The sequence below is a fragment of the Lepidochelys olivacea genome, assembly GCF_965140295.1.
Source record: "Lepidochelys olivacea isolate rLepOli2 genome assembly, chromosome: 5".
Classification (NCBI taxonomy): domain Eukaryota; kingdom Metazoa; phylum Chordata; order Testudines; family Cheloniidae; genus Lepidochelys; species Lepidochelys olivacea.
In genome coordinates this window covers 81,555,990-81,572,453 of record NC_140415.1, presented here as the reverse complement: position 1 = coordinate 81,572,453, position 16,464 = coordinate 81,555,990, and the positions used below count along the sequence as shown (strand labels likewise).

Here is a 16,464-nt window from a genome sequence, read left to right as displayed (position 1 = left end):
GGGGAGGGTGATCATGACAAGACCAAAAGCTGAAAGGTTTTCAAACAGCTTGTGAGATTTCTCTGATCTGAGGACTGCTCAGACTGGAACACCCTGAAGTCATCTGGTGCCAGTACGGATATCAAGGATACAGTTCATCTAGCAACAAAGATAAGAGATTCTTTAGCAATAAGTTAGGGTATTGATGTTGCTCTGACCCTAAATCTGGTTATTTCTGGTATTCAGGCATTCGGGGTCTGGCCATACATACTGCTAGCAAGAAAGAACTCTTTCTTTTCTTTGGTTATAGAAATTGGCTTCTCAATGCCTGTGGTACTAACTACTACTACTATAGCACAGGAGTACAGCTGACTTAGTTGGATGTTGGTCAGTCTAATGCCAGTCTTGATGGGCCGGTGGTGTTTGAGATCGATAAGAGAAGCCCATAGGTCTCCCAATAGCATTGATTGCAGACCACAGGGGAGAGTTCTCTACTCAATGATGGAAAAACATGCCCAGTGACAGTGAAAAGCAGTAAACCTCTTCTGGGGCAGCACCAACATGTAAGGTGCTCACAGTACCAGAGTCTGTACCAGTGCCAGTGTCTCAGCACCAGTGATGGATCTAGTTCTGCCCTAGTCTCATCCCCCAAGGCCAGGGTTAACAACGAGGGATGTGTTATTGGAGCCAGGACTAGGACCAGCAGAATCTGCTGCATAGCAGTCTGCCCTTTCTCAGTTCTTGAGTCTGTACAGGACTTGGACTTCTCTGTGAATGCTTTGCAGCAGTCAGTCCTTGTGGGATGACAGTGAGTTTCTTCCTGAGAGTCTTCCTCTGTATTTGGAGCAATCCTTCTCAGTACTTCACTTCAACACCTGAGGTTTTGGTGCTAGCTTCAAAATTTATGTTGAGGGCAGCTTCAGTGCCAGGAATGCCTGTACCAGATCTTTCCATCTGTCTTCTCGGCACTTGTCTCAGGTGTCACCTGTCTGGCTTGACAGAGCCAATGTAGGATGCGGACTTGTTCACCAGTGGGATTCTGGAGCTTGTTTCCTTAAGATCTGATGAGAACTTTATGGACTGTTCCAGAAGATGGAATTTCAGGCCTTGCAACTGTGCATTATAACAGAGGACAAGCAAACCAAGTATCTGCTCAGAATATGCCATTCCCCAAGCAGAAGACAAATACAAAATTAGTCCATCGCAGGATAGACAGTGCTTAAAGCCTGCAGGTTTCAAATCTGTCATGTTAAGAAGCTCTCTACAGGGGTGTCTAACTAGTAAAGTTCAGCCTATATTGGTTAGATTACTTCGTGGTAGTTGAACATAAAAAATAAGTTGTAGTGCTGAAGACCTTGTAAGTTTTCGAAGTTTAGCCTGAGTTATCAACTAGTGGGTCAGACAAATGCCAGGCTCTACCTTGTTGTCACAGGCAGCAAGAAGGAACTGAGGGAGGGATGCAGCCTTCCTGCCCTTAATGCCTTCTGGTCTCATATGCATGAAGCTCATGTGCACCTACAATGGGATCCACACCAGCACATACTTGAAGAACTTACGGTACATTTTAGTCTGTTAAAAGACTTAATCCACAAATGGTAAAAGAATAAAACAATTACTTTTATAAATCCCCAGAGGCCTCCAGCAGATGCTTCATTCTGTATGCCAGCAACTCTGGGGTCTTCATTCTCCTCTGGGAAAGTTATTGCAGGGCCACTTCCAGTTCCAGGCACCAGAGAGGATGGAAAAGTTGTTTGTTGAGTAACAGGATTTGTCAAGACACCTGATAAGCAAAAACAAGCCACACACAAACATTCATGTATCTTACCACAATTAATCTGCTAAAGCAATATAGAGGCTGGAAATAAGAAAGCAGAAGCCAGCACCACATGACCAGCCAGTTCCCTATATATTACCAGCAGGTTTAGGAACTACTGCATTAGAGTATAATTTATGGATTCAAAATGTTATACTATAGTATCATTGTACAGCAACTGAAGTTTCTACGCTGTTCTGAACAGAGCCCGCTTATGTACAGTGGAGTTTGGCTACATGGGTTAGCCAGAGTAACCTTTTGTTTTAGTTATTTTTTTTTTCCCCCCAAACTTGTCTGTTCCTAGGGTTTCCCTGAAGTGACACTTCTGTCCTAGACCATGACTACTACTCCCCAAAGAGGCACTCCCACCTCTTTATACTCAGAATGAGTTAGATGTACCTGGCATAATACAGAAGTCAGCCAGCATTTCTCTACAGGGACGCAGGGTGAATAGAAAAATGCTGACACCCTACTACCCCTTATGTTACACATAAGGCCACTAATGAGAACTTGCCCCCATCTTACAAGACGGAACAAAATACTACCTGTGACTGAAGGTGCAGAAAATGATGGCATCAGCGGGGTCTGTGGTGCTCGCCCAGCATGACCTCTGGTAATGTCATAGGATGAAGCAATGGAAAATCCTGAAATGGGGGGTGCCGTGGGAGGTACAGAAAGGTTAGGGCCAGGAATACAGCTTGGAGGAGGAGGTGTTGAGAAATGGGACATGGTGCCACTAAAAGCTGAAGCAGTTGGAGGGGTAATAGGAGGTGGGGCAGGAGTTAAAGGGGGTGCAATAGTTGAAACTGTTGCAGAAGGCACAAATGGCAAAGGCGCTGACGACCTCATAGGAGGAAGTGAAGATACTGAGGGTGGTAGAGGTGTGGAGAATGATTGAGGAGGGAAAAATGGGAGAGGGGATATGTCTGGAGCAGTGAGAGAACTGGACAAAGCTGGGAGAGGAAAAATGGAAAAAAGAAAAGGCACTTTAATAAGAAATTATAATAGCTTTAAAATTCTTTACAAAAATATCTGAATAAGATACCTAAAGCTTTTCCGCAAAAAATAAGTTGTATGTAGTAATGATTCCAGTTACAAGTAAACTGTCACCAAAAAGTAAGTAATGCCCCATCTTCTACTGTGACCCCATCAGATGTCAAGCTAGACAGCAGCAGGATGGGTCAGTATTTGAATGGAGACTTCAAAAAGTGTCCTCACGTGCTGCCAGTTCAATAGGTGACAATCTTCCTTTGGAGTCACTACTCAGTTAACACTCCAACTTTGGTGCGACTTCAAAATCGTAACAAAAATAACTCATTACATTTTATGCCTTTTAGTAATTCAGAGGCAATACAACTACTGGAAAGTAAACAGATTCTAAGTATCGACTGGAGGGTCAGATGTTACTCTGAGGCTGCACAATTGTAACTGCATATTCACCAAAAAGGGGGAAATATAGTCTACAGAAAATGGTGCAAACACTAGAAAATCAGGCCAAGCAAGCAGGTAATTTCCCTACATGATCCTGCAAAATCTTCAGATTATCTACAGTACTAGCCAACTCTATTGTTATTCCCTACACAGCAGTCAAAGCCTGTATTTTCTGCGCCCACTCGTCCATAAAAATCCTAGACATACACCCACATAATTTCTTATAGAAGTGTAAATTTAAAAAGCCATATTCTTAAAAGATGTAGAAAATCATTTAAGTAGCACACAACTGGGATTAAGGAAGAAATTAAGTTCTTCAATTTAGTCTGGAGAAGTGCACTGCAATTATACACATTATAATATTGCTTTCACTTGGACTAATTGCTATGCTTCAAACACACGAACAAGCAAAACCCAGATGCTTGGAAGCTTCTTATACCTAATGAGACAGGTGTGGTGATGGTGGCGGCAATGGTGATACCAGCAGCTACTGCCCCTGATGTGCTTGGCGGGGGAGTGCCAGGTGGGGTTGTCTCTATTCCACTCTCTTCCATCATTTTTCTTCAGCTACAACAAACTGCAGAGAAACAAAATCTGTATTGAAAAATAAGACAAAACTATTTCAAACTGAATTACAAAGAAAGGAGTATGGTATAGTGGACTAGATGCTGGTTTGGGAGACAAAGAAAGTTGAAATACCAGCTCCAAAACAAATATTTTGAGGAGCCCTGGGCATACCATTTACTCAGTGTCCCGCACATCTGTATAATAAATATTCTTTCCACACCTTATACTATAGAGACAATGTTTCAAATTCGAAACTTCTCTGAAATCCTTACTTCTATAACACCTTTCATTTAAGGATATGAAATATTTTACAAACACTAAACCTCACAAAATCCACACAAAGCAGATAAGTACATATTCCCATTTTACAGACAGATAAACTAAAGCACTCAAATACAGCACTTGTTTTCAACAGGGTGCTGAGCACCTGAACTTATTTCTAAAGAAGTTGAGGTAGCAACTCTGTAAATTCAAGTGACTTGCCAAAGGTCACAAAGGAAACCATTGGCACGTCTGGGAACAAAACCCAGGAAATCCTGAGTCCTTTTCCTCTGCTTTAACTGTGACCTTGTTTATATTAGAAAACTTGTGCTGATGTAACTAATTGAATATAAAAATTTATGTTTTTATACCAGTGCAAGTCCCTAACACTGACACAACGGAAAACCGTTTTAAATTGCACTTAAGGGGACTTATTGCATTAAGCTTAAGCACAATTTAAAGCAGATTCAGTGTGTCTACACTAGGGGGTTACCCCCGGTGTAACCAGATGGATTTTTATAATGATTTAGCTGCAGCAGTTGATGTTTACCAAACAGACAAGCCCTGAGGCCACACTAGTTCTCTCCTGACTAATCTAATGAGAACATCAAAGCTTAAGGCTGAATGACAAACTGGTTTTCTTTCACAACCAGTAGAGGATAGGAGTGTCTTTCATCATGCTAAAACACTGGAAAATCCATTTTACCCCAAGAAACATGAAACCACACCCTTGCTTAAAAATCTTATTATTAAAAGGTAGCACAAAATGTGTGGGAAGCACGAGAGAGAGAGAAGAGATGGGAGAAAAACCATGAAAATGAATTCTCAACTTTCCTTTTCTCTCATTTCTGGATTTGTGTTCTACAGTACAAAAGGTACACCAGGACCCTCGCTAGAAAGCGGGATTTGGGATCCATGCCAAGTACTGTGTTATAGCGGGGACCGCGTTAAAATGAAATTACTGTATACAGTAAATGTCACATCCATAAAGTATAGAAAACCTTAAAAAAATAAACTCCTACTTGAAGGAAACAAGAAAAAAAAAAAGGGGTTGCTTTACTAGAGATTTAAAGTAGACATTACAATAAATTAGTCTAGTTTTTCTTTAAAAAGTCGGTGAATTGCTTTTGCTTCTTGCTGCTGTGCTGCTTCCACTTAGCAAACTGCAAAAGACTACATATCTGCATAGTTTTTATAGGCTCAACGGCTTGCGTCTCAAACCAGTCTCTAAGCAGGCTACGGTCACAGTTGACATTGGAATGACGTCCATTTCCTCTTCTTTTTCTACGGCGAAGGCCAATTCTTCAGCTTCTGGAATGTTGTTTGGTCATACTGCCTGAAGAATTTGGTCATTTGTTAGACTTTCAGCAATGGGTCAAAATTCTTCTGTTTCATCATCACCTCTTATCCAGGACTCGATATTTAGTGGCAGAACAGCTCGAGCCCGGACAGTTGCTGGCACAGCTCCTGCATCCACTCCATGTCTGTTCTTCCAACTTCCTCCTCTGTAAATCCCTCAAAGTCAAATTCCTCATCAGACTGTGATCTGCTTTCTTCACTCTCTTCCAGGAGCGGGTGGCCAAACGACTCTTTCAGTCCCACCATCCAACAGCAGTTTATCGTTTCAGCAAGTAATAAATTCCAGGAATTGCCGCCGGTGTAAAAGAAGTCTTTTATAGTCAACTTCTTCAGAAAATCGGTGACAGACAACTCACTTTCTATCATTTGTCGTACCAAGTTCCGTTGATCATGCTGCTTAAAAATGGCGATAACATCTTGATCAAGCAGCTGGATTTTGGAAGTCATGTTTTTGGGTAAGTATTCAACCCATATTGTACTGTCACGGGTTCTGAGTCTTTCGGCTGGAGGATGCACTGGACAGTTGTCTCACAAAAGAATGGCCTTTTCTTCTAAGCGTTTTGCCCACAAATGCTTTTGCACAGACGGGACAAATCTGGTGAAGAACCATTGTTCAAAAATCTCTGGTCATCCAGGAATTTTTGGAGTTCTTGTACGAAAACTGCAGGCAATTCACATCTACGTGATGAAAGCGCTGAGGCACGCAAGACTTTCCAATGCACAATGGTTTTAGTTTATGCTTGCCTGTTGCATTCACACAAACAATAAAGTAAGGCGATCTTTTGACTGTTTATATCCTTCTTTCTTATGTTCATCTGTTCTGACAGCCAGGGTTTTATCGGGCAACATTTTATAATAAATTCTTGTTTCGTCTGCATTGTAAACCTGTTCCTCTGAGTAACCCTCCACCTGTAAAATTTCCCTCAGCTTTGCAGGGCACGATTGTGCGGCGGCGTCAGCAGAGTTTTCCATGTCTTTTCTGAAATCACCATAGCCAACCTGAACTCGCCTTAAAATTGCTGAATTCGCCATTAAGTTCCCGGTCGAATTTTTCTGCTTGCATGGCTATAAGCAGACCAGAGATAGGAATGCCTTTCTACTGTTTTTGCACAAACCCCATGTGTACACTGCAGATTCAAGATCGGCATCATTCGCTAAGCAGGCTCGTTTTCTTTGAAGGCCATGCTCTTCATCCAGGTTATGAATGTAAGTTCCGAGCTTGTCAGCATTCTTTAGCCATCGACGGAGGTGGACTCGTTCATGCTAATCTTTGCCTGGGTTTCGCCATTTTTAAGTCGTTCAATAGCGTCCAATTTCTCCTGCACCGAGTAAGCCTTCCTTTTGCCCGACATTTTTGACATCTTTCTAAAGATAAATACAGTACTGTACCTGTAAAGTTTTATTACATGACATTTGTATGGCGTTCTAGGCCTACAGCAATCGTCTTAGGGCTTGTCTACACTACCGCGTGGGGTTGATCTAAGATCACATAGCTGACGGTGCATGAATAGCTGATGCTCTCCTGTCGACTGCGCTTGTGCGCCTCATTCTGGTGGCGTACTAGAGTCGACAGGAGAGCGCTCAGCAGTTGATTTATTGTGTCTATACTCAAAAAAAATTGTACTGTACTTAAATTTGGGATCCATCTCCGTGACTGCATTATATCCGAATTAGCGTTATATAGACACATGTTCTAGCGAGGGTCCGGTGTAATTAAAAAACAACAAATAATGTCTTGTTTCTCACAAGTCTGGTAAACCAGGCAGTTATTTGTCTCTTGGAAGAACGTTTCCTAAGGTAGCTATAATGAAATACAAATCCCATGTGAACTCATTATATGTATAACAAATAGACTGAGTCTTGATAAGACTTGTCTACAATATCCATTACGTCAGGAGCTATCAAGGTCTGCCAGCATATTCCTTTAACAAGGCACAGTGGGAAGGTCTTAGAAAATGTGCTAAAAATGCAATACAACACACAGATTTCCATTTAGAAAATTACAGGGGTTTCCCCCCCCCTTTTACTAAAAAGTCATATTCCATGTAAAAAACCTACATAGTCAGCTACTGATTTAACACTAAAAATGTTCACATTCTTGTTACCAAGCTGAGGAAGGTAAAATATATACCTACATATACACACAAAAGAAGGTATAGCAACAGTCAATTCTGACATATGCTCACATATGTAAAGCTCCTGAGAATAAATGAAAGTTTAAATTATACAAGGAACAGTTCTGTCGCCTCTGGAAAACACGAACAGAAGGCTTTGCACAAAAGGTTCAGGTGACAAGGAGGGAGATGGAATACTTGAGCCAAGTTACAGAGAGGCAACAGATCCATTTCACATCCACTAAGCAGTACTCTTCATGGCTGAGGTCCCCCAACATGGGGGGAATTCCCCATATGCCATTAGATCTACTGCCTACAAGCCAGCCCCTTTCCTCTCCAAATCAAAACCTCTCTCCATCCAAGAACAGATGAAGGACCTCTGAAGCAGCATTCTGCAGCCTGTAGGGCTATGGATCCTGTCTGCGGAATCTCTGCATCCGCCCCAGCCCTCTGCAGTGGAACTGCATTGGGTAGAGCCTTCCATTAAACTTACCCGGGCTGAAGTATTTTTTTTTTTAATAGAATGTTTTTAAAAAGCTAATAGCACAAGTTTATATTTCACAACAAAAACATTCCTAAAGCTCTTCCTCCTTCAATTACCTGCCAAAAATCAAATGTTGTTTTTATGGCTGTGAAGACATTAGCTACTCTTGAGTAAACAAGATATTCTCAATTCATGTCCTAGCAGACAAGTTTACTCCTGATGGAATTCTGCACCCCCAAAAAAATTAAAAATTCTGAGCACATTTTAAAATTCTGCATATGTTATTTATCAAAACAACACAGTACCATACCAGTTTCAATTATATTTGTAATTTATTTCAAAATACCTGTCAGCAAGTATGTCTGTAACAATACAGATAACAAAAAAGATTTATCCAGGAATAGAGAATTAAAGAAACCCCTAAGACAACCCAGTTCTGGTTTCTCAGTTATGCTTTTGTTGGGTGCCTCAGCCTGGGTATGTCACATGTGCAACTCTACCCTTCCAGTCTTTTAGTTTATTCCCATTTTTTCACCCTACCCCATAGGGTTTCCATATTTCCAGTTTCCAAATAGAGGACACTGCCTGGGTGAGGGGAGAGTTGGACAGGGTGCTGGAAGGGTGTGTGTACTGGGAGGAGGGATTTGAGGGGTGCTGGAGTGGGTACCTGGGGCTTCAATCTTGAGATGGAGGGGCAGTGTCACCCTGTCACAGTGGCATGGAGGCTGGTGCAGACCCAGAACATAGTGCAAGCCTGTCAGTCAGCGCCTCCCTGCAGGGATCTCCTCCTGCCCAGGGCTGGGAGCCAGGGCATGGGTGGGCAGGATCTGGCAGCTGCAAGGGATCAATCAAATGTAAATGCACGGGAGAGACCAATCACAAAGCAGACCAATCAGGACTCTTTCTGAGCTGCAACATCTGCTCTGCAAGAAACCCGGACATTGTCTCGTATTAGAAAAATCTGCCCGGACAGAGCATCGAGGATCAAAAAATAGGCAATGTCTGGGAAAACCTGGACCTAGTAACCCTAGTCACCTCCCCCTGCAAGACCCTCCCCTTTTACTCTCAGTCTCCTCTCCCAGAAAGCAGCAGCCCCTCCCTGCAACTCCCAGCTGTTGCTCCTGCCTCTCCCTGAGGGGTGCAGGTTGACAGCTCTGGCAAGTGCTGCACAGGGAGGGGGCCCAACCACACCCTGTGACCAAGTGGGACCAGCAAACCTGGGAACCGCAGTCACAAAGCTCATGGAAAAAAAAAAAACCCACAAGAATTGGTAACGCTGCAAGTATAACATGCTTCCAAATTAAACTTATCCACTCTCAGTTTGCACAGGTGTAAGCGATTACAAAGAAGCAAGACAGTGGAGAATCTGGCCCATAGATATAATTCTAGAACAGGGATCTCAAACTCAAATCACCACAAGGTCCACATGAGGACTAGTACATTGGTCTCAGGGCCACATCACTGAAACCTTAGATATGTTATAATAGCCCTACAGAATAGAAATGCTGGGGCAGATCCTCAGCTGGTGTAAATTGCCATAGCTCCACTGACTTCCACTGAACTCTGACAATTTACACCAGCCAATGATGTGCCCAGCTGTTTGCAGTGTTCCTGTTTAGCGCTCACACACGCTCTCCTTCTCTCTCTCTCATTGGAAATGGCCCTGAGAATCAGACCACAGGATTTGAAAAGAAAGTGACGGGGACAGTGGGAAGAGACAGAATGAGGGAACCTCACTGACATGGGGGAAGAAAATAATTGAGTCATACATAAAGAAAAAAGCTCCTGTCCTGTTCCACAGAACAGACAGATTTAAAGTAACTAACATCATTCACAACGAGTCAATTTACCTCCTTCATACCGCTGCCCCAAGAATCTCCTCCCACAATGAGTAGCTCAAAGACATCAGTGCAGATTGTATTCTTTACGTCCCCCACTAAATTACTGCTGAAGAAATGCAAAATGTAGCTGTACTGCAAGGATCCATTAATTCATATTTTACCTCTCTGCTCCTTCCCCGCCCCCATTCCAACCCCTTCCCCAAAGTCCCTGCCCCAACTCCGCCCCCTCCCTGCCCCTATTTCAACCCCTTCCCCAAATCCCCGCCCGGCCCCGCCTGTTCTTCACCTCCTCCCCTGAGTGCACCATGTCCCTGCTCCTCCCCCCTCCCTCCTGGAAAGTCCTAAGCACCACCAAACAGCTGTTTGGCGGTAGGAAGCACTGGGAGGTAGGCATAGGAGACCCCTGTTCTAGAGAATTAAAAGAGAGCAGGTATGGAAGAGTAAGAGAAACCAAAAGAGGGCAAATAAGGATTGAAGACTAGTCACCACACAACAAAGCTGTTGAAAAAGTCCTGAAGAAAACCACAGGGGCAAAGTGCCTATCAGGATCAGGCCCCAAATCCTTAGTTTCTACCAGCTTTGGCAGTGGCCTTTACTATTACTCCCAACTTTATATTAAAAAGTCATTTAGCTACAGAAACACCTCTCTTTCTCCTCGCTGCTCCAATCCACAAACCCATAATTCTCAGCAAGTAATCCTTGATGGTTAAACCCCCTTCCAAGCAAAGATTTAGTTTTACATATTTACAGAACCCTACAGTGAAGTCTCTCTTCCTAAGACTTCACTGTTTCTACATAACATACTACATTATAACCTACTGTCAAAAATAAAATGCTTGTCCAAATATATTAGCAACATGCATTGTGATATTTTATTTTTATTTACCACAAGAACATTCAATCAGCAGTGGATTACCAGTCATTAATGCAAATTAGTAAAGTCTATTTTAGGGTATGTCTACATTGCAATTAGACACATGCGGCCAGCCCATGCCAGTTGACTTCACCTGACAGATCTCAGGCTAAGGGGCTCTTTCACTGCCATATAGACTTCCAGGCTTGGGCTTGAGTGCAGGCTTGGCAGTCTACACTACAACGAAACAGCCCTGCATCCCAAACCTGGGGAGCCAGAGTCAGCTGGTATGGGCTAGCTGGAGGGTGGGGAAAAGGGATGGTTATTTGCATTGTAGAAATATTTTAGGGCATGTCACTTCCTCTGCACATCATCTGCTGCCTTTTCTCAGATTATTAAAAAAAAAAAAAAAAAAAAAGTCTGAACATAACCCACAAAACCGATACTTCCTATGTCACATCTATGGTCCTGAAGTTAACATAATAAAAAGCAAACAAGCCCCACAAACCAGTCCAAAAATATAAAACCCAAGAGACAAAGAATTACAAGCAGAGTCAAGCAAATGTGTAATTAGCCCAAAAGAAATTATGCTCCTGCCATCTAGAGGTTTGTGACTAAAAGTTCATTTCATGAGTCTTGGCCATGTCACCGAATTTGGAAAAGCCTCCCAGACTTGAGTGCATTCTGTACGAATTCATTAAATTGTGTTTAATAACTAAATTAATAACAAAAGTAGCATATTCCTAACAGGTTCTCGCTCTGTGGCTTTGTTTAAAAAAAAAAAATCTGTGTGTAATTTGCCACTAAAAAGAGTTCCATCAGTATAGATCCAGTTTTCAGAAGGGTTTATTTTAATACAAAACTCAGCAGGGTTAAGTTACTAAATGACAAGGGGGTGCGGGTGAGGAAAAAAAACTGGTCTATGCTAATGCTACCACTGTGGCCAGCAATGTCAGAGCTGCATCAACACTAAAACGATCATGGGAGCTTTTAACAAGAAGAAGAATACTTAGTACAGACGAGGTCTGTACCTCTTTGAGGTGTAACTATTTACTTGATTCAGAATGCAGAGCCAATACGACCAAGGAAGAGGGAGCTGAATTCTAGTCAGGTGTTAACTGACAATTTTGGGGAAAAGGCTAACAGCTTGATTTTCGAAGGTGAAAATCACCCACAACTCTCATTTGCTTCAGCAGGATGTGTGGGTATTTGGCATTTAGGAAAAAATCAGGCCATAAATTCTGACTGCACAACTTTTTGTCTTAAAGTGGTGATTATGTTAGAAGCAGAAAAAAAAGTTTCATTTTACTGATCAAAGGTTGAGCTTGCTGAGTTGACAATCAGAAAAAGTTAGCTTTTGATTTTTTAAAAGTAATGCGAAGTAACTGAAAAATGTGAAACCAAATAATTTACATATTTCTTTTTCTGACTAATCTTAATTTAAAATCATTTTCAGGTTATGTCCCAAAAATACGGAAATTGATAGTTAAGGAAGACTACCCAAAATTGACAAGGATAAAGTCAATTTCTAGAACTGAATCACAGTCTGCAGTGGTGCTATGTTTAAATGTTAACCCTTAACAAGCAGATTTCCACAGCTGAGTAGACATCCATGTTAACAAAGCAGAGTAGAATTATTCTGAGAGGCTCAGGCTTAACCTGAGAAGTGAATAAGCTCACTAATCAATTAAAATACCAGACTCAAATGTTACTTAATGCATTTTTTAAAATATGTAACAGGCAATGTTTCCATAACTAGATGTGAAAAGGTAAGATAGGGTTAACACCTAAAGCACTGGTTAAGCTCATTAAGCAGAATTTTTGTTAATACTCTCCTGATTAAGCAGCAGGTGTTGCTATCCATTATTAGGCCAATTAACTGCTAGGAAGGATCCCCAAATGAACAGCCATCCTGAATACACACATCCTAATTAAGGGATGTATAGGCACAGATATAAATAATACTCATTTATGAACAGCGGTGTTAGTCTGTATTCGCAAAAAGAAAAGGAGTACTTGTGGCACCTTAGAGACTAACCAATTTATGTGAGCATCAGCTTTCGTGAGCTACAGTTCACTTCATTGGATGCATCCGATGAAGTGAGCTGTAGCTCACGAAAGCTTATACTCAAATAAATTGGTTACTCTCTAAGGTGCCACAAGTACTCCTTATGAACTGTAGGCCTTTTCATCTTCTAAAGCTATGGCTAAACTAGAGAGCTTACAGCAGTTGTGCTATATCGATGGGAGAAGCTCTCCCATCAGCATAGTGCTGTCCACACCAGTGCTTAGGTCAGTATAACTTATGTCGCTCTGGGCTGGCTTTATACATAAGTGGTACTGTAGACATAGCCTAAGTCTTTTACAGATATTAAGCCATTATTTCCCAGTCTAAATGGGTACCAGGTTAGTTTGGGGGTGGGAGTGTATGGGTAGAGGAAAGGATCAGTGCGGCTAGGGGAAGTTGAAGGACATCAGATTCGTACCACCCTATACAGACTGGAAACATATGGTTTCATCTGCTTATAAAGTGGGGAGCTGGCTCACTAAAATCCATCCTATTTACCTCAGACAGCCAACCTCATTAAAGGCCACAGAACAGAAACAGCTCACAGGTACTGGAATAAGAACTTAAGCTCTGCCACCCTGTCTCTCTCTTTTGTACCCCTGTGGCACTCAGCTCATTCTTGGACAAAGCAAAAAAAGATAACAAAAGAGACACAGCAACTATCAGAACATGCTGTGATGCCCATTTACAACTCAATGGGGTGTCTTCTTCAACATCAGATATTATAACTGAGTAATTAATCTTGACAAGCCTCCTGAAGAAACTAAGCACATGAGGTTAGTTCCATTTGACAGAAGAGGATCCCACACATTTTTTGAAATGCAGATGGGCAGGCCCCTCGGGTGACAGAGCATTGCTGATGTAAATGAAGTGCCACGTGGGCACAGGGAAGACCATGCACAGCAAGAATGGATGCTCGCTGACATGCTCAAAGCCGGAGGAAAATGCCAAAATCAGAACTACTTGAGTTTTTCTATACCAGTCCCTTTCTTACGTTTCTAGCATGATCAGACTACCCGTTTTCGAAACATTTGCTTGCCAAACTATGAGTATTTAACATTTAATCATCATCACTGTACCAACAAGACTTCAGATACCAGAGGGATAGGCGCTAAATATCAGACAGAAGAGCTGGCCTCTGTCCCAAGGAGTTTACCGTCTAGATCAGAGACACTATAGCACAAATGATTAATGAACTACAGGGCCAATCTTCATAGGATGCATAAATCCCACAATTTTTAAATGAAAGAAAAAGCCACCCAACTTGGGGGTGTAGGATACTAGATTATTCTCTATGACAGTAAGTTACACCGGCAGCACAAACAAGGCTGCAAACGTCCATGGGCAGAACTTGCAGTGAACCCCACGCCCTGTTAGAAAAGCCCCCTTCAGACGCCCCGCTTTTGCGTTGGTTTGTTTTTCAAAGTCATTCCTACCCCCCGGTAAGCAGGGAAGGAACAACGCCTGACGAGGTAACCCAAGTGCAAACCCACCTCGGGCGGCCTTCCTGAGCCGGCCGCCACAGCGCCCAGAGGCGGGACGATCTCTCCGGGCCTTGCACGCGCTATTTAAACAGCAGCCCCGACCGTTCCCCTTCTGTTCGTTCCGCAGAAGCGCCCCCCGATCCCAGGCTGCGCCCCCGCTGCCAGACTCTCCAGCGCCGCCTACAGAGCAGCTCCGCCCGGCGGCGGGAAGGACCCCGCTAACGGCAGCAACAGGCCCGCGGCGCGGCGTGACCCCGCCGCCGGCTCTGACGCGGCCGCCGGGGAGGAGACGCACCGCCCCCCACCCCCGCGCGGGCAGCCTCACAGAGCAGGGGGCAGCGCGCGAGCAACGGGGCGCAGACGCAGCGCAGGGCCTACAGCTCCCATGAGCCTTGGGGCGCACATGCGCAATGCCCGCCGCCGCGCCGGGTTGCCACGTCTCTCTGCCGCCGGCGGCTCTGCTCACGCTCCTCGGGGCCAGGCCGGGCCGCTCCCGCGCGCGCTGTCCGGCCTGGCGGCGGCATCTCCCACCTACTCTCACCTAGCTGCGGGTTGCTCCTTGGCCGGGCCTCCAGGCGCCACTTCCCTGGCGCGGTTTGCCCCGCGCCGCCGCTCGCTTCCCGCATCCAAAATGGCCGCGCCTGGGAGCTGGACGCCACCGCCTGCTGCCACGTTCGCCTGCGGCGGGTGGGGCCGGGCGGAGCCGTCTGCAGCGCGTGACCTGGGGTGGGGCAGAGCCCGGCCACGTACCGCGGGGTTCTTGGTGCCCAGCCCGCTGCCCTGGCAGCCTGGTCGCTACCCCTCGCCCTGCAGCGGGCATGTCGGGGTTTCTTCCTCTCAGCCTGCTCAGACATCTCCCTAGCGGAGCCCCGTCATGCCCCCACAGAGGTGGGGAGGGCATATTCGCGAAGCAGGGCACAGACCTTTGTACCCTCCCCAGCTCCCCCAAGTACGACAGCAGAGGCTGGTTGTGAACACGGGCAGAGGGTGGTACAAGTGGGTGGAATAGGATGAAGTTAAGGAAAAAGGAGAGGCTGTGATGTGCTGGCAGTCTGGGTGCTGGCTCATGCCAAGGCTGCTGGTCAACTAGGTTTTCCAGGCAGCTGGTTTTCAACCAGAACGCCAGGTCGAAAAGGGACCCTGGGGGATCTGGTCAGCATTGCTGAGCAGGCCGCTAAAAGTCCAGGGAGTGGCGGGGTAAGACAGACTCCCTGACTGCCCAGGCTCCTAGCCTGCCCTGGCTCTGTGTGGCAGCCAGCATGTCTGGCTCCTAGGCGCAGAGGCAGCCACCACGAGCAGCGGCACTGGCTTCGCAGCTCCCCTTGGCCAGGAACCACAGCTACTGGGAGCTGCCAGGGTTGTGCTTGTGGGCAGAGCTCAGAGGCCCTGTATCTAGGGGTTGCAGAACATGCCAGCTGCTTTTGGGAGCAGCTTGAGGTAAGCACTGCCCAGCCACAGCCCAAACCCCCTTCTGCTCCTCAGCCCTGAGCCCACTCCCACACCTTAGCTCCCTCCCACAACCCCTACCCTTCACCCTCTCCTGCAGTCCAACTCCATGCCCCAGATCAGAACTTCCTCCCAGAGCCTGCACTCTACGCCCTCTCCCACATTCCTGCCCCAGCCCTGAGCCGCCTCCTGCACCCAAGCTCCCTCCCAGAGCCTGCACCCTTTACCCTCTCCTGCACTCCAACCCCCTACCCCAGATCAGAACCCCCTTCCACACCCTAACTCCCTCCCAGAGCCTGCACCCCACACCTCAGCCCTGAGCCCCCTCCTGCACCCAAGCTCCTTCCCAGAGCCTACATCTTTTGCACCAATCCTGGGCCCCAGCCCTGAGCCACCTCCCATACCTAAACTCACTCCTGGAGCCCAAACCCCCTCTCACACCCCAAACCAATGCCTCAGTCCTGAGCTGCCTCCTGCACTCCAAAACCCTCATCCCTGGGCCCACCCCAGAGCCCATATCCCCAGCTGGAGCATGCACCCCAACCCCAGGCCTGAGCCCCCTCCTGCACTCCAAACCCCTTGGCCCCAGTCTAGAGACCCCTCCTGCACCCCAAACCCCTCATCCTCTCCTCAGAGCTTGCACCCCCTCCCTCCTGTACCCTGTCCCATCCCAGAGCCCCCTCCTATACCCTGAATCCCTCATTTCTGGTACCGTTCCAGAGCCCCTAGCTGGAGCCATCACCCCCCCCACACACACACACACA

At 45.5% G+C, this 16,464-nt stretch overlaps 1 protein-coding gene across 3 annotated transcripts in view; it reads right to left on the bottom strand.

Annotated features, from left to right (window-relative positions):
- PRRC1 (proline rich coiled-coil 1) overlaps window positions 1-14,942 on the bottom strand; it is a 37,004-nt gene extending 22,062 nt beyond the window's left edge. The window contains exons 1-4 of one of the 3 annotated variants that reach the window (XM_084629534.1): window positions 14,796-14,942; window positions 3,663-3,800; window positions 2,338-2,745; window positions 1,596-1,759 (exon numbers count right to left, since the gene is read on the bottom strand). In XM_084629534.1, the coding sequence (XP_084485660.1) occupies window positions 1,596-1,759; window positions 2,338-2,745; window positions 3,663-3,780 (690 nt within the window). In that variant the 5' untranslated portion in view covers window positions 3,781-3,800; window positions 14,796-14,942. Of the gene's footprint in view, window positions 1-1,595; window positions 1,760-2,337; window positions 2,746-3,662; window positions 3,818-14,263; window positions 14,550-14,795 lie in introns of those variants that run through there. The other 2 variants (XM_084629535.1, XM_084629533.1) reach the window with 2 other exon arrangements.
- Between the last annotated feature and the right edge of the window lie 1,522 nt (window positions 14,943-16,464).